This window comes from Macrosteles quadrilineatus, unplaced genomic scaffold (assembly GCF_028750875.1).
Source record: "Macrosteles quadrilineatus isolate MER2022 unplaced genomic scaffold, UCM_ALF_1.0 Scaffold_2__2_contigs__length_208266976, whole genome shotgun sequence".
Taxonomy (NCBI): Eukaryota; Metazoa; Arthropoda; class Insecta; order Hemiptera; family Cicadellidae; genus Macrosteles; species Macrosteles quadrilineatus.
In genome coordinates, this window is record NW_026542595.1 from 108,762,508 (window position 1) to 108,781,873 (window position 19,366).

General features: G+C 38.0%; 1 protein-coding gene across 1 annotated transcript in view; it reads right to left on the bottom strand.

The window, feature by feature from the left end:
* Positions 1–3,066: 3,066 nt before the first annotated feature.
* The window catches only part of LOC128985624 (calpain-D-like), a 31,357-nt gene continuing 15,057 nt past the window's right edge, over positions 3,067–19,366 (bottom strand). Inside the window, exons 6-13 of the mRNA XM_054405327.1 lie at positions 14,939–15,125; positions 13,391–13,588; positions 12,538–12,705; positions 11,795–11,991; positions 9,308–9,453; positions 7,640–7,818; positions 4,505–4,690; positions 3,067–3,861 (exon numbers count right to left, since the gene is read on the bottom strand). Coding sequence (XP_054261302.1) covers positions 4,510–4,690; positions 7,640–7,818; positions 9,308–9,453; positions 11,795–11,991; positions 12,538–12,705; positions 13,391–13,588; positions 14,939–15,125 — 1,256 coding nt within the window. The 3' untranslated portion in view covers positions 3,067–3,861; positions 4,505–4,509. The remainder of the gene's footprint in view (positions 3,862–4,504; positions 4,691–7,639; positions 7,819–9,307; positions 9,454–11,794; positions 11,992–12,537; positions 12,706–13,390; positions 13,589–14,938; positions 15,126–19,366) is intronic.

Below are 19,366 nucleotides of genomic sequence, written 5' to 3' on the forward strand. Positions count from 1 at the left end.
GGTGAGTAATAACACCATATCAACCATAAACAGAGGTTTATTTTGTGAAAATCGTCAAGACTGGTAAATGTACAGCAAATTATAAATGGTAAATAACAAAATAAAACTATACACATAAATACACTTTGGTAGAAATATCAGCAAGGAAAAATCATGCTCTCGATTCGGTAATTAATTGCACCGAACTATAAAATAGTAAAACCTATTATTACAACACTGATGACTGTGAACATACAGAAGCACAGGAGTGACTAGAACGGGAAATAAAATTGAGCGACAAATCAGAAAAGTATAAAAATAAAGAGTATTATAAACAGATCTAAACAGCAAAGCATCTAATTAACAGCTAGGTGATATGATCACTACAAAATACAACCAGAATTATCACAATCTGGGTGTGGTCGAACTTAAAATATAAATTATGTTAAAAAATCACTTGGTTTAGTAAAAAAATAAACACATTCATTTGAGGTTTAAATAATTCTATTTTACTTTCTTTTTGTTTCTTTACTCACATCTGGTAGCTTTTCAGCATTGTAGTTTTGAATTCATTATTTATTTTCCTAAATCTGAATAATAAAAGGTTAACACAAGAAAAAATTAAATTGTATTTTTTAAAATCATGATTTTCATTTGTATTACAATACTCATTGATCGGAATAAAATAATTTGTTGCCAACAACTTTTTTATACATTAAAACATCCAACGTATCCACTTCAGTTCTTGAAAATATTTGCAGTTTAGTACATTTTGATAGGAAAATTGTTGAGTGACCAATTCTTTCTTCAAATAAAAGAAAAAAGAGTATGAGATGAAGTAGTGAGATCTGAAAAATCAATGAATAAAAAAAAAGTCAAATGAATAAGAAAATATTCATACAATTAAAACATAGACATTTGGGAAAGCATTGTGAGTACCAAGGTTCAAATAATAATTATTAACTACAAGACGTTAACTGAACGTTAGAAAATGTTAGAAAAAAAGTACTATTTCTCAAAATATGGTTGGTTAAAGTGGCAAAAGGAGCTATTCGCCAAAACATAAACCTATTAGGAAATTATGAATATTTCAATTTTTTTCATTATCATAGGAATAAAATTGTATTATCTGAACATTTCTGTCAAATGATCATGTGAAAATATTGATTAGTCGATAAACAACTTGTTATTTAACTTGAACATTTTAAAATGTAGTTTCATATGTTCCATGAAGAAAATCGCCCTTAAAAAATGAAACAAAGGCTGATATATTGTGGGTAGTCTTTCAATTATGAAATTTTAGGTGATATAAATATTTCACACAATTGTCACAAAATTATTGACAAAATGGTGTTAAAAAAAGAAACACAATTTCCTCATGTCCAATAGTTTTTAAACAATGTAGATAATCACCGAAATAGATCAAACAAATTAATACATTTAAACAATAAAATCTGTTCGGTAAAAGTGTTTGTAGAACAAAAATCAATCAACATCAATACATAGTTGGTAAACGATACAGTAGGTTTTCTAATCTGTTCTAACAATGAAACACGGTTACAGGGTCTATATCTGTCTATAGTAAAAATGTATCACATTCCAACACTGTTTTTCTGTGCAGAAAATTTACACACATTCAAAAATAACTTTTTCAAATTATATTTGAAAACATTGATTATTGTCAGCAATAACTTTTACAAAATTTCAATTCCACAAAATTTACTCATAAAAAAAATGTTGAACCAATAAATTTTAATTTTTTGTTACCATTAAATACGGACCACATTTGATGTGGTAAAACGATTAAACAATGTGATATTTTTTTACACAGCTGATCTCAATAATTAATGCTGTTTTCAAATTATTTTATAGTCACTGTAAAAAAAAAACTTACATCCGTATACATGATTTCAAAAGATGGGCGTAGTCAGGAAACTAATTTACTTATTCTTCTCCAATGATTAAATTTTAAACGTTTTACTGACATTAAATAACAGATGATTGATAAACACTTAAGCAATAAAATTGACTAATCAATAAAAAAATCGATAAACAATCCAAATAGATTTCAACCCGTATAACATAGGGTAAAATGAGTATTACCTGAACATCTCTAAAAATGCATACAAAATTGTGAAAATAAACATACATCACTAAATATAAAATACACAAAACATTTGTATCAATACAATTGTAAATCGCTTTTTAAGATTCACATATAGGCCAGTTTGTGATGATAAAGAGTTCAGTCATGGAGTATACGTTTGAGATCTTTTGACTTCATTACACTTTAAATTATGACGTGGTTAGAAAATCATAACTGCGTGAAATGAGGCGTAGTATACATTATATCTAACCAATAAAAAATGGCACAGTAAAAATTAAAATATCATAGATTAGGAAAACAGCTAAAACTACTCTTAACACTAAAAATCATGGTACAAGAACGTAAATCATGGCTATTTTGTGCTCCATTTAATGGTAACCATGGATTTTAAATGAACCAACAACGGTTTGTTTAAAGAAACATCATCAATTAAAACACTAATTTAATAAAATACGACAAAGAACCGTTTTTTGAGTAATCTATGATTTCAATGAACTTTACAGTATGCTATATTTATAAAATTAAGTCTTAAGATAGTTTATTGTTTAGAGATGATTTTATACATCTTGAAAACTTTTGTGATAAGGACTAATATTCAATGTGATCTAAATTATGGTTCTTCACAATCGTCTATTCCCAGTTGAACTGAAAGACAATGACAAAAATACTTTAAAGTATTTTTATACTACTTAATACCAGCATGAAAAATGTTGAACTCACAAGTTTTACATTTCATTAAGCAATGTTGTAATAATTATTACTTATTACCACAATCATTGTGGTAATTAACTATCAGAACTATTTCAACTTTTCAAAAACTGTCACACACATACACCTAACTTGTGCAAAGTTGACTTAAGAAGCACCAGCATTTATTCATCAAACATGTGGCCTATTATGCTTTTAGGTTGAGGGATCGAGCTGGTCTAGTGGGCAGAGAGCGGGACTTCGGTTCCAGAGGTCCCGGGTTCAAATCCCGTCAAATCACTAATGGATTTTATCCATGTGATAATGCCGCAACCCCTAGGTCTAGCTAAAGTAATGTGAAAAACAATTCTGGGCTCGTGTCTAGCGTCCTAGGATAAAAAATAAGAAATATGCTTTGAGGAGGGAGCTGGCATTATGGTAAACTGCAAGGGCTTCCATTCCTGGAGGTTCTGGGTTCCCACCAATCACCAATTGATTTTATTTCGGTGATAATGCCGCAGCCGTCTCTAGCTTTAAGTAATGTGGAAAGAATTCTGTGCTACATCCTAGAGAGAAAAAGACCCTGTTTGGGGCAATCCATTAAATTAAACTAGTTTCGGTGCTAAATTGGTGCCATTGGTGTTACGTGTGGGGCTGTGTTAGACATTTTGCATATTATAATCATCTCCTGTTGAAGACCATATTCAAAAGAATTGAAGATTGCCACAGAAGACAGCAAGATGGTGACACCGATTCATACTCCATTTTTATTATTTATCGATAATCCGAAGGCTACTAAACCAAAGTTAAAAATAACAAACTGTCCTACAAATTTGATGTGAAATATCAAAAATTATTATCCAACCCTTGTAAAACTTGTGCTCAAATTTCTGGGACAGACGAGTGTGAAGATCCTAACTGTGACAAACCGGAGCAGCAGCGGTGTACGTTTCCAACGTCCATTGGGTTGTGCGGAGTCGCTAGCTATAGTGGGGCACAACTTGACTTACAAAACTGTTAAAATACGACAAAAGATGTATTTACATATCACATGATAGTTGGGCACCGGTGTGGCTCAAACAGGCGACCTGCAACATAGAGAGGATGAGTTAGTGTCATGGTACAACATAAATATGGTAGAAAACATCATTACAGTAGTGTTTCAATTATTTGACATTATGGTTATATCAACATCCTTCCCTATAAATGATCAAGAACAAGTGAGATTGTCTGCTATTTTTGTGTGACATGACGGTACACTACAGAAGATACGCAATATTAGTTCAAAGAAATGTAATATTCCGAAAGAGAATGAAATTCGTTACAAATTACTAATATGCGTTTCTTGAAAATACTCAATAAAGGCAGCCAAAAGTTTTCTCCAAATAAAAAATGTGAAACCCCCTTTTCCAATGTACTGTATTTCTTATAGAAAACAAAACATGTTTAGGAAGTGAGCATTTACGACGTCCCTTTAATAATAAAATCGGTCCAGTAGAACTGTAGATTTAGTTGTACAAAAGATGTTTTAAACCCCCAGGACCCAAGACCCACAGGAATTTTCAGAGGAAAGTCTCCCAGTCAAATCACCCACTGAGCAAAATTTAAGAGGATATTTTAATTTTACTAAATCATTGTAGTTGGCTGATCATTGCTGATTGTCGTTCGTTATTATCAGCTAATAGTAAAAGTATGTGTAATCACATATTCACTTGATGCTACATACTGTACCAGTGTTACGTGATGAGGCGGGGTGAGTGTAGGCCCTCCACCTGTCTGTCTATGACGGGGCAATGTGAGCTGCCGGGGGGCCCCCAGTCATGCAGTCCCCCGCTGTTGGCTAGCCTGTGTGTCAGTCGATGAGCTATGGAGAAGCCCCCGCTGCCCTCTAGTTGAGTCAGCACTATGATCACTTGCCTACAACATAACATTTAGATCGGTTTTGCGATATTTCAATTAATTGTGGTAATCAACAGGACTTGACTTATTCAGCAGACATTAAAAAAATTACAATATATCGTAAAAGTCTGATTAACCGACAAAGGGAGTGAGTCCAATTTGGATAACCCATTTTTTCGGTTAACACCTTCACCGCTGAAGAGCCTTAACAAGGCGACCCAAAAATGCAGCAAGGCTCACACTGGGTGCATAAGGGCACTAGTGGAATGACCCGAAAACAGATGCAACCTAAATGAAGTATGGAACCAGCCCAACAACAGGCTGACATAGTTCAGTTGATAAACGTTGATAAAAGATGTACCGCGACTCCGACCGGAGTCATACAAGCCCTGTGCCAGTATGGCGTAACTCTAATCGGAGTCATCAGCAGCGAACGTGTTCTTTAAATAACCGACAGTTTAAATAATTGATCAAAGTCTGATATTTTTTTTATCAGGGTATATGACCCATGTTGTCTCCAGTTCTTTTACATTCTCTTGGCCAAACCAGACCAACAGTACAACTCACAACACGGCAGACAATCCCAGTTGCGTAGCATACTTTCCAATTGATTTTAACTTTTGTTTCATTTAACACAGGTTTCGGTTCAACTGAATGCGGCTCAAGGGGTTTTACAATATAGTTTCTTAACTGGTCCATTTTCTTTGATAATTTGTGTCATCACACTTTTGTCAATTACGCACACCTTAGTCTCAACACTTAGTAAGGGTGTTGTCTCTCTTTGTGTACAATTGAGAAAGTCTCTCAGGGGACGAAATATTGTTATACTCTTCTGTATGTTCCTTTTCATAATTAATTGGACTTTTTAAAAGATTATTCCATAGAACATACAGAAGAGACAGTGAACACATAATATTTTGTTCTGTGGCAAACTTTGTCAAGTGAAGAGAAAGTGATAGTTTACAAAAACTCCCTTCTCTCTATGAGTATAATTTTTTGTAAACTCTCCTCACCTGACAAAGTCCTCCATGGAACAAAATATTGTGTGTTCACTATCTCTTTAGTATGTTCTATGGCCTAAATGTTCAGTTTTTCTTCTGCATGATCTACAGCCTACCTCTACTTTTTCAAGGTAGGCTTTCCGCTATCCCCTTTATCCCACAATTCAAAATCCTAGTCTCGAGTCTTTTCTTGAACAAAACTAACCTTTTTAAATGATATCCATTAATTCTAAAAATCACAATCCTGACCTCACAGTTTATCTAAAATAAAAAATAAAACATAATGAGTATTCAAATTTATATTCTAACAATTCACAAGGCAGACAACATTGTCAACTCAGATACCATACTCTTATAACTCTCGTGCCACTGGGAAATCTGTTTTGTCTTCTGCAATCTTTCTTCTTCATCCGTATCCTTAACGGAGAAACCAACTGTATCTGAGTTTCTCTTCACCTTTGGTTTCTCCTCTTCTCCTACCTTCGGCTTATCCGAGTCCTCTTCCCTCATCTTCCGCAGGTACTTGGGTAGTACGCCCCTCTGGTACGAGGGTGGGGCTCTTGTCGGGTCTAGTTTGGCCAGTTTCTTCGCTGGAGTCAGCCTTGCCTTAATGATGGGCGTCTGGTTCAGTTTGACGTGGTCTACTGGAGCACGACAGTTTGACGCAAGCGCCACGATGCTGTTGATGTCATCACCTCTAGGAGAGGTTTGTGCGTTGGACACTTGAAGTCCAACCTCTCTTTTAGGTTTTGCGTTCACTATTCGATTACTTGGATAGCGAATGATTCCTTCGTAGTCGTTCGGACCTGCAATGGTGGTCTGAGATGCCTGACTCCTAAAAGCTTTACTGGAAGAGGTTCTTTTAATCTCTTGTTTAACATCTGGAAGACTTTTCCTGACGAAAACCTTTTGAGGGTAATTCCCGTAAGCAGCCACCTGTTTGCTAGCAATCCTGTTGATTTCTTTTAGAATTTGATTTTTACCCGCATGTGGTTTATTATTTTCTTTCTGCGATTTAACTTTAATTTGTTGACTCATTTTAAGATTTTGAACAAAAGTAGGACAGATTACAGAATAGATTCTAACGTAAGTGGAAAAATGTAAAAATATTGTTGCTAAGAAACATGATATGACTGTAGTGTTTTCAAATAGAAAATCATACAAATATTTCAATGAGAACACACTTTAGGTGAGTAGTTATAATGTTAATCTTAAAATATCAAAGTTTAGCTGAGTTACAAGTTTAATTTTTATGAAAAGAAACTCATGGATCTCAATAAAGGCCAGTAGCTTTTTGATGGTTTGAAACTGGACCAAAATGTCCTAGACCATTAGATTTTTGATAAATGGACATGCTAGAGGAACATATTATGATCTTGGTCAATAAAAAGGCTATCCAAAACGTTCACTCCATTTTACACCCTGTATTCACATTAATCTGCAAAAGGTGCATTGCTGTATGAAGTGATAAGGTGAAAGATTTCATAACCCAGGGGGATTAAAGATTAAAAACTGGGACGGGTGGCGTCGTCCTGTAATCCAGCTACTACGAGGTGACAAATTGTGGATATTTATAGTCATGCACTGTGGATGCGATACTCCCTGGTGTGGATTAACGTCCGCACGAGTGAGTACTACGACTAACCGCAGTACTATCCTGATAATTAGACCAATTTGTATATATCAAGGAAAAAATGTGGTTCGGATTCCACTATAAACTGTAGATCCCTTAGTTGCCATTGTCACCCTTAGTCACTAACAAGACTACAAGATCGCGCCACTCATCCTACACTCATCTCCATTCATACTTGGCTTAAAATACCTACTATGTATGGTCACCATTTCATTGAACAGTATTAAAAGTAAAAAGAAAATTAACTTCCCCGAGCACTACATCTCAATGTTCCAGAAAAGATAACAAAAATTTGAATGTATATCGACTAATGCAAAATTATACTGCACCTACCTGTGCAAGGGAGGTACAGAGTCGACCGTCCTCAACTGTCCCCTGGTGGACACCACATTGTAACTCTCCTGACAGTCACATTTCACATGGATCCACTTGTTCTCGTGTCTATTCTCCACCATGACCACCAACCCAGCCCAACCCTTAGTCAAGTAGTAGGCCGTCATGCCTTCTCTGCCCTGGAAAACAAATACAATCAACATTCCACACGTTTTATACTTCCAAAAGACAAAAAGAATACAACAAAGAATAAATTTAGCCAAAAATGTCTCAGCGTGCAACCAATAATTATGATAAAAAGTCTCATAAAGCAAAAAAACCGATATCTGTTACAGTACACTCTCGATTAGCTAATGGTGTTGGGACCAATATTGAAGGTTGTTTGAGAATATTACAGGCTGTTGCTGTTACATGTAATTGAGCCTTGTTGGAGGAGTTGTTCTGGTAGAGGAGGGATCGGGTAGTTTGGGACGGATAAGCATATTTTTCATGTTTGGCATTTTTTGAGAGAATAGCAGGCTTACCTGAATGGGAAAGAGTCCAAACTGGCACAGGAAACACAAAACTTTACACTATATACACAAAACATTAGAATATTTCACTGTCACTGACAGCATTTTCAACGAAGGAAGAGAGAGTTTTCTAGATGTCCAAAATGGTGGCCAGTGAGTTGTTGAGTCAGTGTTGCCAATAGTATGAATTCAAAAAACACAGTTTCAGTTTATCTTATATGCACTATTTATATATGAATATGAATAATATCATTGCATATAAGATAAACTGAAACTGCTTTTTGAATTCATACTATTGGCAACACTGACTCAACAAACTCACTGGCCATCATTTTGGACATCTAGAAAACTCTCTCTTCCTTCGTTGAAAATGCTGTCAGTGACAGTGAAATATTCTAATGTTTTGTGTATATAGTGTAAAGTTTTGTGTTTCCTGTGCCAGTTTGGACTCTTTCCCATTCAGGTAAGCCTGCTATCCTCTCAAAAAATCCTAAAAATCTAGCCCCTTGTGCTCTATGCTACACCCTTTTCATGTTTGGCAGTTGCCTCACAAGATGGGGAGGTTCCTTGAAGAGGTCTTTTTTTAGCTGGAGTGAAAAGTGGCTTCACTGCACGGGTGGCAACAGCCATTTTGTGAACTCCCTCTACACGACAAAGGTGACAACAACTAGTGTGAACTTTCTTTCTCTACACATAACAAAGTCCCCATTAGGGACGAAATATTGTGTGTTTTATGTTATCTGTTTGTTCTCAAGCCTAGTTGTATTTCTTCCAAGGAAAGCTAGCCGCCATCCCCGTTTATTATAGTTATATAACTCTTAGTAATGTGGGTAGCAAGGAAAAAAACATAAATTGTCTAGTAGTAAGTGAGGAATATGGACCAAATTGTGAAAATTTATGGACCATTCTTTAAAGATAGAGAATAGAGAATTAAAAAGTCGTATTTTGAAATGGACATTGTAGACGAGGCAAGAAGCAGGAGGATGAGATGGGCTGGACATGTACTACCTTTCTTAACCTTTCTCAAGCCTTTGACGAATAAAAATATACTTAACAAACTTTTCAATCAACCTCATTCTCAAATAAATGTCTTTTCACATAAAAAACAAATATGAGATTGGAAGGTGATGTCTAATGATGAAGCCAGTGTATCTACCTCATGCCGCTGACCCTTAGCCAGTGTGAGACTGATGATAGCATCAGCTAACATGAAGGCGGGCGGAGACACCTGCTCCACTAGCAGTCTCTTGGAGCTGTGGATGGCCAACACATACTGAGGATAGTTGGCTGGGTCCTCTATACCTGCAATTACAAGTCTTTATAACATCAGCCAACATGAAGGCAGGAGGAGACACCTGCTCCACTAGTAGCCTCTTGGAGCTGTGGATGGCCAACACATACTGAGGATAGTTGGCTGGGTCCTCTATACCTGCAATCACAAGTCTTTATAACATCAGCCAACATGAAGGCAGGAGGAGACACCTGCTCCACCAGTAGTCTCTTGGAGCTGTGGATGGCCAACACATACTGAGGGTAGTTGGCTGGGTCCTCTATACCTGCAATCACAAGTCTTTATAACATCTGCCAACATGAAGGCAGGAGGAGACACCTGCTTCACTAGTAGTCTCTTGGAGCTCTGGATGGCCACACATACTGAGGGTAGTTGGCTGGGTCCTCTATACCTGCAATCACAAGTCTTTATACCTGCAATCACAAGTCTTTATAACATCAGCCAACATGAAGGCAGGAGGAGACACCTGCTCCACTAGTAGTCTCTTGGAGCTATGGATGGCCAACACATACTGAGGGTAGTTGGCTGGGTCCTCTATACCTGCAATCACAAGTCTTTATAACGTCAGCCAATATGAAGGCAGGAGGAGACACCTGCTCCACCAGTAGTCTCTTGGAGCTGTGGATGGCCAACACATACTGAGGGTAGTTGGCTGGGTCCTCTATACCTGCAATCACAAGTCTTTATAACATCTGCCAACATGAAGGCAGGAGGAGACACCTGCTCCACTAGTAGTCTCTTGGAGCTGTGGATGGCCAACACATACTGAGGGTAGTTGGCTGGGTCTTCTATACCTGCAATCACAAGTCTTTATAACATCAGCCAACATGAAGGCAGGAGGAGACACCTGCTCCACTAGTAGTCTCTTGGAGCTATGGATGGCCAACACATACAGAGGGTAGTTGGCTGGGTCCTCTATACCTGCAATCACAAGTCTTTATAACATCTGCCAACATGAAGGCAGGAGGAGACACCTGCTCCACTAGTAGTCTCTTGGAGCTGTGGATGGCCAACACATACTGAGGGTAGTTGGCTGGGTCCTCTATACCTGCAATCACAAGTCTTTATAACATCTGCCAACATGAAGGCAGGAGGAGACACCTGCTCCACTAGTAGGCTCTTGGAGCTATGGATGGCCAACACATACTGAGGGTAGTTGGCTGGGTCCTCTATACCTGCAATCACAAGTCTTTATAACATCAGCCAACATGAAGGCAGGAGGAGACACCTGCTTCACTAGTAGTCTCTTGGAGCTCTGGATGGCCACACATACTGAGGGTAGTTGGCTGGGTCCTCTATACCTGCAATCACAAGTCTTTATAACATCAGCCAACATGAAGGCAGGAGGAGACACCTTCTTCACTATAGGTCGGCCGCTTAGAAAACGACCTCCTCCAGCATTGGTTTAGCATTAGCGCGCAGGTCGTTTTCTAAGCGGCCGAACTATAGTAGTCTCTTGGAGCTGTGGATGGCCAACACATACTGAGGGTAGTTGGCTGGGTCCTCTATACCTTTAATCATAAGTCTATGTGGCCTGATAAATAAGTTCCTAAACACTAGCCAGAAAACACACTCAGTTAACTTAGTCAGAATATCTCCAGCCTGGGGTGGAAAAAAATGTTCTCAAGAGCACTGATAGGCAAGTCAAAAAGGGGATTTTAAAGTACCAACAGTTCCCTAGTGCACATGCTCAGTTAACTTAAATCTCCAGCCATAACAATCTTTTACATAATAAACTTAAAGGTTGGGAATCAAATGAAGAGGAGGAGTTTTTGGGATTTGACTGTGATGAATCTTCATCACAATACATCAGCTTTTCCATGAGTTTACACGAATTCCAAGTACTTAGCAGGCTTACCTTTACAAATGTAGGCATCCCACTTCACTAAAGTAACACAGAAGAAAATACAAAAGAAACACTGGCGAATTTTGAGGCCACAGGCTTCTTTCTCAACATTGAGAGTCACATTCAGTTCTAAGGTGTTATCTTAGGTTTAGGTTTGAGGGTTCTCTAGACTTTGTAAACCATTGGTAAGATAATTCCCAACTTCTCAGTTGTGACTGGTTATATTGAGGGGACAGGGATCTGACTATATTTGTTGTGTAGCAGTCTCTCTTTTTGTTTTGTGTGTAGTAAAGAAAACTCTCTCTTCTTTAGTTGAAAATGCTGTCAGTGACAGTGAAATATTATTATGTTTTGTGTATATAGTGCAAAGTTTTGGTATTCTGTACTAGTTTGGACTTTTTACCATGCAGGTAAGCCTGCTATCCTCACAAAAAAAACCTAGGCCCTTGTGCTCTATGATACATCCTTAACCTCATTCAGGAATCAAGTGGTACACTAACACATACCAGTATGCCAGTGGTTGAAGGCTAGACAGACGAGGATGTACAGATCCCTCTCCAGCATCTTGTGACACCCGACGAAGCCTCTTACTTGTCGTTTGCTGTGCTCGACGAGACGTCCTACCTCGGGACTGGCCGGGGACCTTGTGCGGAACACCACTACACACAGGTCCAGCTGCGACCTTTGCGACTTCTCACTGTTCCTGCGATACAAATACTACATGAATCAACATCCACGATTGCAGCCTAAAGCTGGGTTTTCCTAGGCGCGGAAGCGGAGAGAGGAACGCGGAGAGCGGACTCCACTTGTCTTAGATAATTTAATGTTACTGTTTTCCTAGAAGCGGAGTAGAACACCATGTTAATCTTTTTTCCGCTCTCCGCGTTCCTCTCTCCGCTTCCGCGCCTAGGAAAACCTAGCTTTACTCAAACATTCAATAAATTAAAGCTTTTGATCATTCAAAATTGAAGCTCAGTCCATGGAGATTCTCTTGATATTTCAAAATCAAAGCAGAAGGCCAATTTAAATAGGCGGAAGAGTTCGAAGTTTGCTCAGTAGCTTTCCTGTATACAGCTTTCCATTCAAGAGTCATCTACACAGTGTTCCATTAAGTACTGCTCGTAAAGAGGAACTAAAATATTGTCTAGATATCCAGGAGACCTAGCACGCTAGCACCTGCACCGAATTAATTATTATCCTGCATTTACAAATTCTCACCAACTATTATTCCAATTCCAACCTTACTTACCTCTGTCCCTCCTGAAAGAGTGTGAACTCTGCCTCAGTGGGCTCCAGCACCGTCAGTAGCACACAGGACAGATGTTCTAGAGAGGCGAGGGGAGGCAGCGTACCTCGTAGCCTCACCTCGTTCCAGCCTGACCATCGCACCTTGCAGATGTCTATACAGTCAAAGTACCTGGAACACAGGGATAGCTTATAGCAGCCATACAACTGTTTTGGATACATGAGTTTTAGGGTAGAGTGATTGACATCAAATCTGAACGTTCCTACTTCCTAGATCAAATGTAATTTTGTCATGTAGCTATCAATTAATGATAGCTAACAAACGATCAAGGACAGTGACAAGACCAGGATTTATACCCTGGACCAAGAACATAAAACAGTCACCTAATAAAACACAAAAAAGGGGTATAGTTGAAGTAAAAAAAAAAACATTAGAAGGTTCTTTATGAAACTTTGCAAGAAATTGTTTATTGCAACACGGCACCGCAGGAATATAATCAAGGATAGTACTTCATGGTACAAGAACACCTGGTCTCTGAAAATATATTCATCAAGAGAACAGTAGAAGTACTCTTAAAATATGGATCATTCCTGAAAAGCCCTGTAATCTATTGTAGCAGAGAAGGAAACGGAAATATTTAAACTGACACTATTGACACCACCAATCGTTCCAAATCAGTGATATGCACAGTGTGCTAAAAGAAAAATCAATATTTTTAACTGATTGAAAAGAAATAGAATGGTTTTGAGACGCTCAGTTGTTCTTATTTTACCACATCCTCGAAAGATATCCAGGACACACCATAAAATATTTTAAACCGATTGAAAATTTTTTCAAGACACTCAGATGTTCTTACTTGAGCACGTCCTCGAACGATATCCAGAAGACCCCGTCAGACGCACCGTGGGGCATGAGCAGTTCTCTCAGCTGAGGCGTCCATATGTCGGAGTCGTCCGACCAGTCTCCTCGCCAGCTGTAGTGTCCCCAGGGGTTCCTCAGTCTTACCAATCTGATGCCGTTCAGATCTCTCACGTCCAACACCGAGTAGGCATGCCTGCAGACATTACATCAACTCAAATAGTTTACTATGCCAGAGTGAACAAAACAAGTTGCATTAGCAACATCCACATCCGTAACATCTTGTACAAGAGTACAAACATATGTAGAAACTTCAAGGCAAGCATCTGTTGAAAATACATATGCTACATTTTCTAATTACAGCAGAGACTCACAATTCATCAATAATTACGACATTTTACTGATTTACTGAAAATGCTGGATTATGGAGGTAGTGAAAATACAGATGTAATAGTGTCAAAGGGGCTATTTCTAGGTATTAAAACATGTTTCAGATTTGTTACTTGCCCAGGAACTCCACCAGAAGGACTTGTCAGGTAAAACACCTTGTTGACTAATGCAAGGTTTAAAGTGCCATATTTTGGTAAACACTTTGCAAACAATCAACTACTTAAGATTAATCTCTTCTATTTGGTGGAGTAAAATTACAAAAAGTATATATTAGACAGATCCGAGGTTAACCATGAGTAGATAACCAAATCACTGCAGGAACCTCTAGAGGATTTTGGCTGAATCGTGATGAACTGGCTAAGTCTGAGGATATTTCCACGGTTTTCTAATTTCCTCCTCATCCAATTCCAGAAATGATGAAAAGAATGCTGATTCGTAGTCTTATTGACCTTTAGTATCAGAGAACAGTTGTCTTTACTAACCCAGAAAAACCAATTAATAGTTCGCTGCGGACATGCGATGGCCAGCCGCGGCCGGTTGCGGGAGCAGCCAATGGGTTGTGTAGATGAGTGTGCAAAAATGTTTAAATTTAGTTTCATCCAATAGGAGAGGCATATTAAAACATGTACTGTGTTTCAGTCGTTATGGACGTATTTTTACAAGAACCCAACAGATAGCAGAACTAAACAGTAGGCTCTCAGTATTGCCAAATAGAGGGAAAAAGCAAGGACAAAAAATCCGGATATACCATAAAAAATATGACAAAAAGGCGTCAAGCAAAACTTTGAGGTTAAGTTCCTTCCACAATGCTTCATTGCAGCAATTATTATCATTATTCAATTCCTTTTTTACTAAAAGCCAAAACCCCACACTACACTAAATTTGAAACAATCCCTTCCACCGATAAAATATTTGTATCTGAAAACGAATTAAACTGGATTGAAGTAAAAGACACAGCGGCATTTGGAAACAATGTTCCTGTGCAAGGCTGAGCTCACACTGAAGCAAGGTTGTTGTTAAATGCAAGGACGACATTTCCCGCCCTGCACCAGTGGTGCCGGTACGGCAGGACGAGAATTCCCGCCCCTCACACTCAACATGAAGGAACTTAACCTGATTAACACTAATTCAAACCTAAAAGTAACAATTGCCTGACCTGGGTCGCAGTCCCCGCCGCTGATACTCATCTTCGTCCACCTTCATGTTGCCCCCGCCACACGAAGCCCCCATCAGGAACCTGGCCAGTCTGGAGCTCAACAGTTGGGCCCAGATCAGGTCCTTGTCAAGCTCATCTTCTGATGGCAGTGAGCTCGGCTGTAGTGGCACACTTTCACACGGGGCACCTACATGACAGTTAGATGGTTTAGTTTTAATTTTAATAGATTTTGAGACTCAATTAAGTTAGGAATATGGAAAGAAATATGAGTAATCACATTGATCACGTGGAAAATGCAGATGGAAGCAATTTTACTTGGATATGTGTTGGGAACCATTAAAGGCCTCAAGAAGAAGGCCAAAAAACTACTGTTTGGCTAGTTTATGATGCAAAGGCAAAGGCGGATATAATCATCTCTATCAGCCCAAGCGTTAAAGCAAGTGAAAGTGTACAATGTCGAGTGTCCAACATTGTTTGTATTAGAAAACTGCATGAAATCATATAAAAAAAATGAAACTTTATTTAACTTATGACTTGCTTGTAAAACTTTAAAAAATACAATACCTACTGTTTTTGTTTGTGTTTTTACAAATATAAATTCAATCATATGTTAATTTACAAACAGTCTGTTAGGAGATTGAACATGCCGCCCACCTTGAAAGTACCACTTTCAACAAAATACAAAAAATAAACTATTTACAAAAAATGTCTTATCGATTGTCTTTGGCCTTTTCAATTTTCAATTGGTAATACACACAGGCGATTTACAGATCTCTTGAATGTTCCTGTAGAGGTTCGCACTGTAGCCACTCTAGTTTTTCCATCAAGTCCAGGATGCACATCTTCAACAATAGCAGTAATCCATTTTAAAGGTGGTAGATTGTCATCTTTGATTATGACTAGTTGACCAGGTTTGATATTATTGGCAGTCGTGAACCACTTTTGCCTTTGTTGTAATTGAGAGAGGTATTCCTTTGACCAACGGCGCCAGAAGTGTTGCATAAGCTGTTGTAATCGTTGCCACTGTGATAGACGATTTTCTGGCTTAAATGTATAATCTGGATCTGGTAAACTTGTGAGTGCTTTCCCAATTAAGAAGTGACCAGGTGTTAGAGGAAGGGGATCTTTAGGATCATATGACAGAGGAGTTATAGGTCTTGAATTCAGGCACGCCTCTATCATTGTAAGCACAGTATACATGTCTTCAAATGTGAGATTGGCGTTTCCCACAACCTTCCTTAAATGCTGCTTTACGGACTTAACTGCGGATTCCCAAAGCCCTCCAAAATGGGGTGAATTTGGAGGCGAGAAATGCCATTTGATGCCTTGAAAAGATGTAGCATTTATGATTTGTTCTTGATGATCATTACTTTTAAGAAGGGAGTAAAGTTCCTTTATTTCGTTATTGGCTCCAACAAAGTTTGTTCCGTTATCGGAATATATGTGGTTACATAAGCCTCTTCGAGATGTAAAGCGCTTGAATGCTGCTAAAAAGCCGTCAGTTGTTAAGTTGGATACTAATTCCAAATGAATAGCCTTTGTGGTAAAGCAAACAAAGACTGCAATGTAGCCCTTAATTAATGAAAACTTTCGAAGGCGGTTTGACCGTAAATATATCGGTCCGCAATAATCAACTCCTGTAATCTCAAAAGGCTGTGATGGATTCGTTCGATGTGCAGGTAAGTTTCCCATTTCAGGTTGTGTGCATTTCGGCTTTGTTTTAAAACATGGTATGCACTTATGGATGATTTTCCTTATAATGTTCTTGGCATTTAGTGGCCAATATTGTTGTCTTATGATGTATAGAAGTGTTTGAGGACCCACATGGAGATTGCGAATATGTTCATTTTCAATTATTAAATGAGTGAAATAGGATTTAGCAGGCAATACAATTTGGTGTTTTTGACTTTGATCTAACTTTGCGTTGACTAGTCGACCGCCTACTCGAATGATTCCTTCATCATCCTTAAATGGATGAAGTGTTATTAGTTTGCTTTTCTTGTGAATTTGTTTTGAGTTTGACAATGATTGTAGTTCTTGAGGAAAGAAACGTTTCTGTTCATGTTTTATCCAATGCTTAAGACTGTGGTTTAATTCATCGTGTGTTAGAGGTCCTGCAATCTTTGAATCTTGAGTTTTACAATTTTTTATAAATCTCAAACAATATGCGGTGACACGAATCAGTTTCTGTAACTTGGAAAACTTCTTCAGTACATAGTCATTATCTGTTTGTTTTTCATTTGATTGAACTATTGCAGCAGAAACTGTGGACTTTCTTCTTTCTGGAATGTCAGTTGAAGGTGTTATGGAAGTAATTGGCCAGTTGCAAGGTTCTAACGATAACCAATATGGCCCTGAATTCCACAAATCAGATCTTATGATTTCGTCGACTGTTAAACCTCTGGATACGAGATCTGCGGGGTTGTCTTGACTTGGCACATGTCTCCAATCTTTATAATCACTTAGATCCTGGATCTTTGCAATACGATTTGCAATGAATGTTTTCCAGCATGCTGCTTCTGCATTTAACCAGGATAAAACAATTGTAGAGTCCGTCCAGTATGTAACCCTTTCAATATGTTTGTTGATAAGAGCGGTTTTGACATTTGACATTAACTCAGTTAGGAGTAGAGCTCCACATAATTCCAATCTTGGAAGTGACTGTGTTTTCAGTGGTGTTACACGAGATTTTGAACAGAGAAGAGTAGTTTAGCAGTTCCATCGCTTAGTTCGTGTCTCAAGTAAATTGCTGCTCCATATGCCTTTTCAGAAGCATCTGAAAAACCATGAAGTTCAAAAGTTCCCTCTGTTTGGATCATTCTTACACATCTTGATACATTAAAATTGCTGAGCAAAGTTAAATCCTGTTTGAATTGTAGCCATCTCTTGTGTAATTGTTCTGGGAGTACATCGTCCCATTTCATATTTTGTTTCCACAGGTCTTGCATGAGTATTTTAGCATTTATTATAATTGGAGAAATGATTCCTAAAGGATCAAACAGTTTTGCTATGTCTGAGAGCACAGTTCGCTTTGTTACACTTGTAGAAGCTGCCTTATTGTCTGTTGATAACATGTACTTGTACTTTATTTTGTCAGATTCTGCATCCCAAAAAATGCCTAAGGTCTTGATTGTGCTATCATTAGAGTTGGGAAGTTTATGTGCTTTTCTTTCCACCATATCATCTGGAAGCTCTGCTAAAAGTGCGTTACTGTTGCTGTTAAACTTTCGCAAATTGAAGCCACCACACTTTAACATACCGACCAGTTGATCTCTTAATACCCTTGCTTCATTAATGTCGTCTGTTCCTGTCAATACATCATCCACATAAAAGTCTTTCATCACTACATTGGAAGCTTGTGGATATTGTGATCTTTCATCTTGAGCCAATTGTTGAATAGTTTTGATTGCTAAGTAAGGAGCACATGCTGTTCCATACGTAACTGTATTGAGCCTGTAAATGAGGACAGATTTTGAGTTGTCTTCTCTCCAAAGGATTCTTAGCATGTCTCGTTGACTTGGATGGATCCAGATTTGTCGATACATCTTCTCTATGTCTGCTGTCAGAACGTAAGTGTGAATCCTGAATCTCAATAGGATAGAAAATAAATCATCTTGAAGAGTCGGACCAACCATAAGCGAGTCATTCAGAGATATCCCTGTTGTAGTTTTTGCTGAAGCATCGAAAACTACTCTTAATTTAGTTGTTGAACTGGATTCCTTAATAACTGGATGGTGGGGTAAATAATACACTGGTTTGTCAGTTTCATTTGCAGTAACCTTTTCCATGTGTCCAAGTTCCTCATATTCGTGCATGAAGGATTTGTATTGTTTTTGCAGTTCACTGTTATTTTTTAATCGTCTTTCAACTTGATAAAATCGTTTGATTGCTAATTCTTTGGAATCTCCTAGGGAACTTGGATCTTGCTTCAGAGGCATTTTGACAGTGTAGCGCCCATCATCGCCTCTTTGAACTGAATTGTCATACATTTCTTCACATAGTTTATTTTCTGATGTCATTGTCGCCTTTTTTATAGGTTCTTCTTCAATTTTCCAGAATGCTTGAATATTCTTATCAAGGCTTTCCAGTGTAGTTAGATGACAAGACGTTTCAGTTGATGACTTTTGATGGTGTACTTTGCCTCCAACTATCCAGCCGAGCTTTGTGTTCTGAAGTACTGGTGAATTTTGATTCTTTATCCTTCCATCTTCCAATAGATCAAAGAAAAACTCTTGTCCTAACAAAATATCAACTTTAGATGGTTTGCAGAATGTGGGATCTGCCAAAGTGATATTTCCAGGGATATCCCATTGACTTGTATTAACAGTGTGTGTTGGAAGTAACCCTGTTATTTTAGGAAGAACCAAAAATGTTGCAGTTGCTTTGTAATTAGAATTTCTTGACTGAAATGTTGCTTGTACCTTGTTT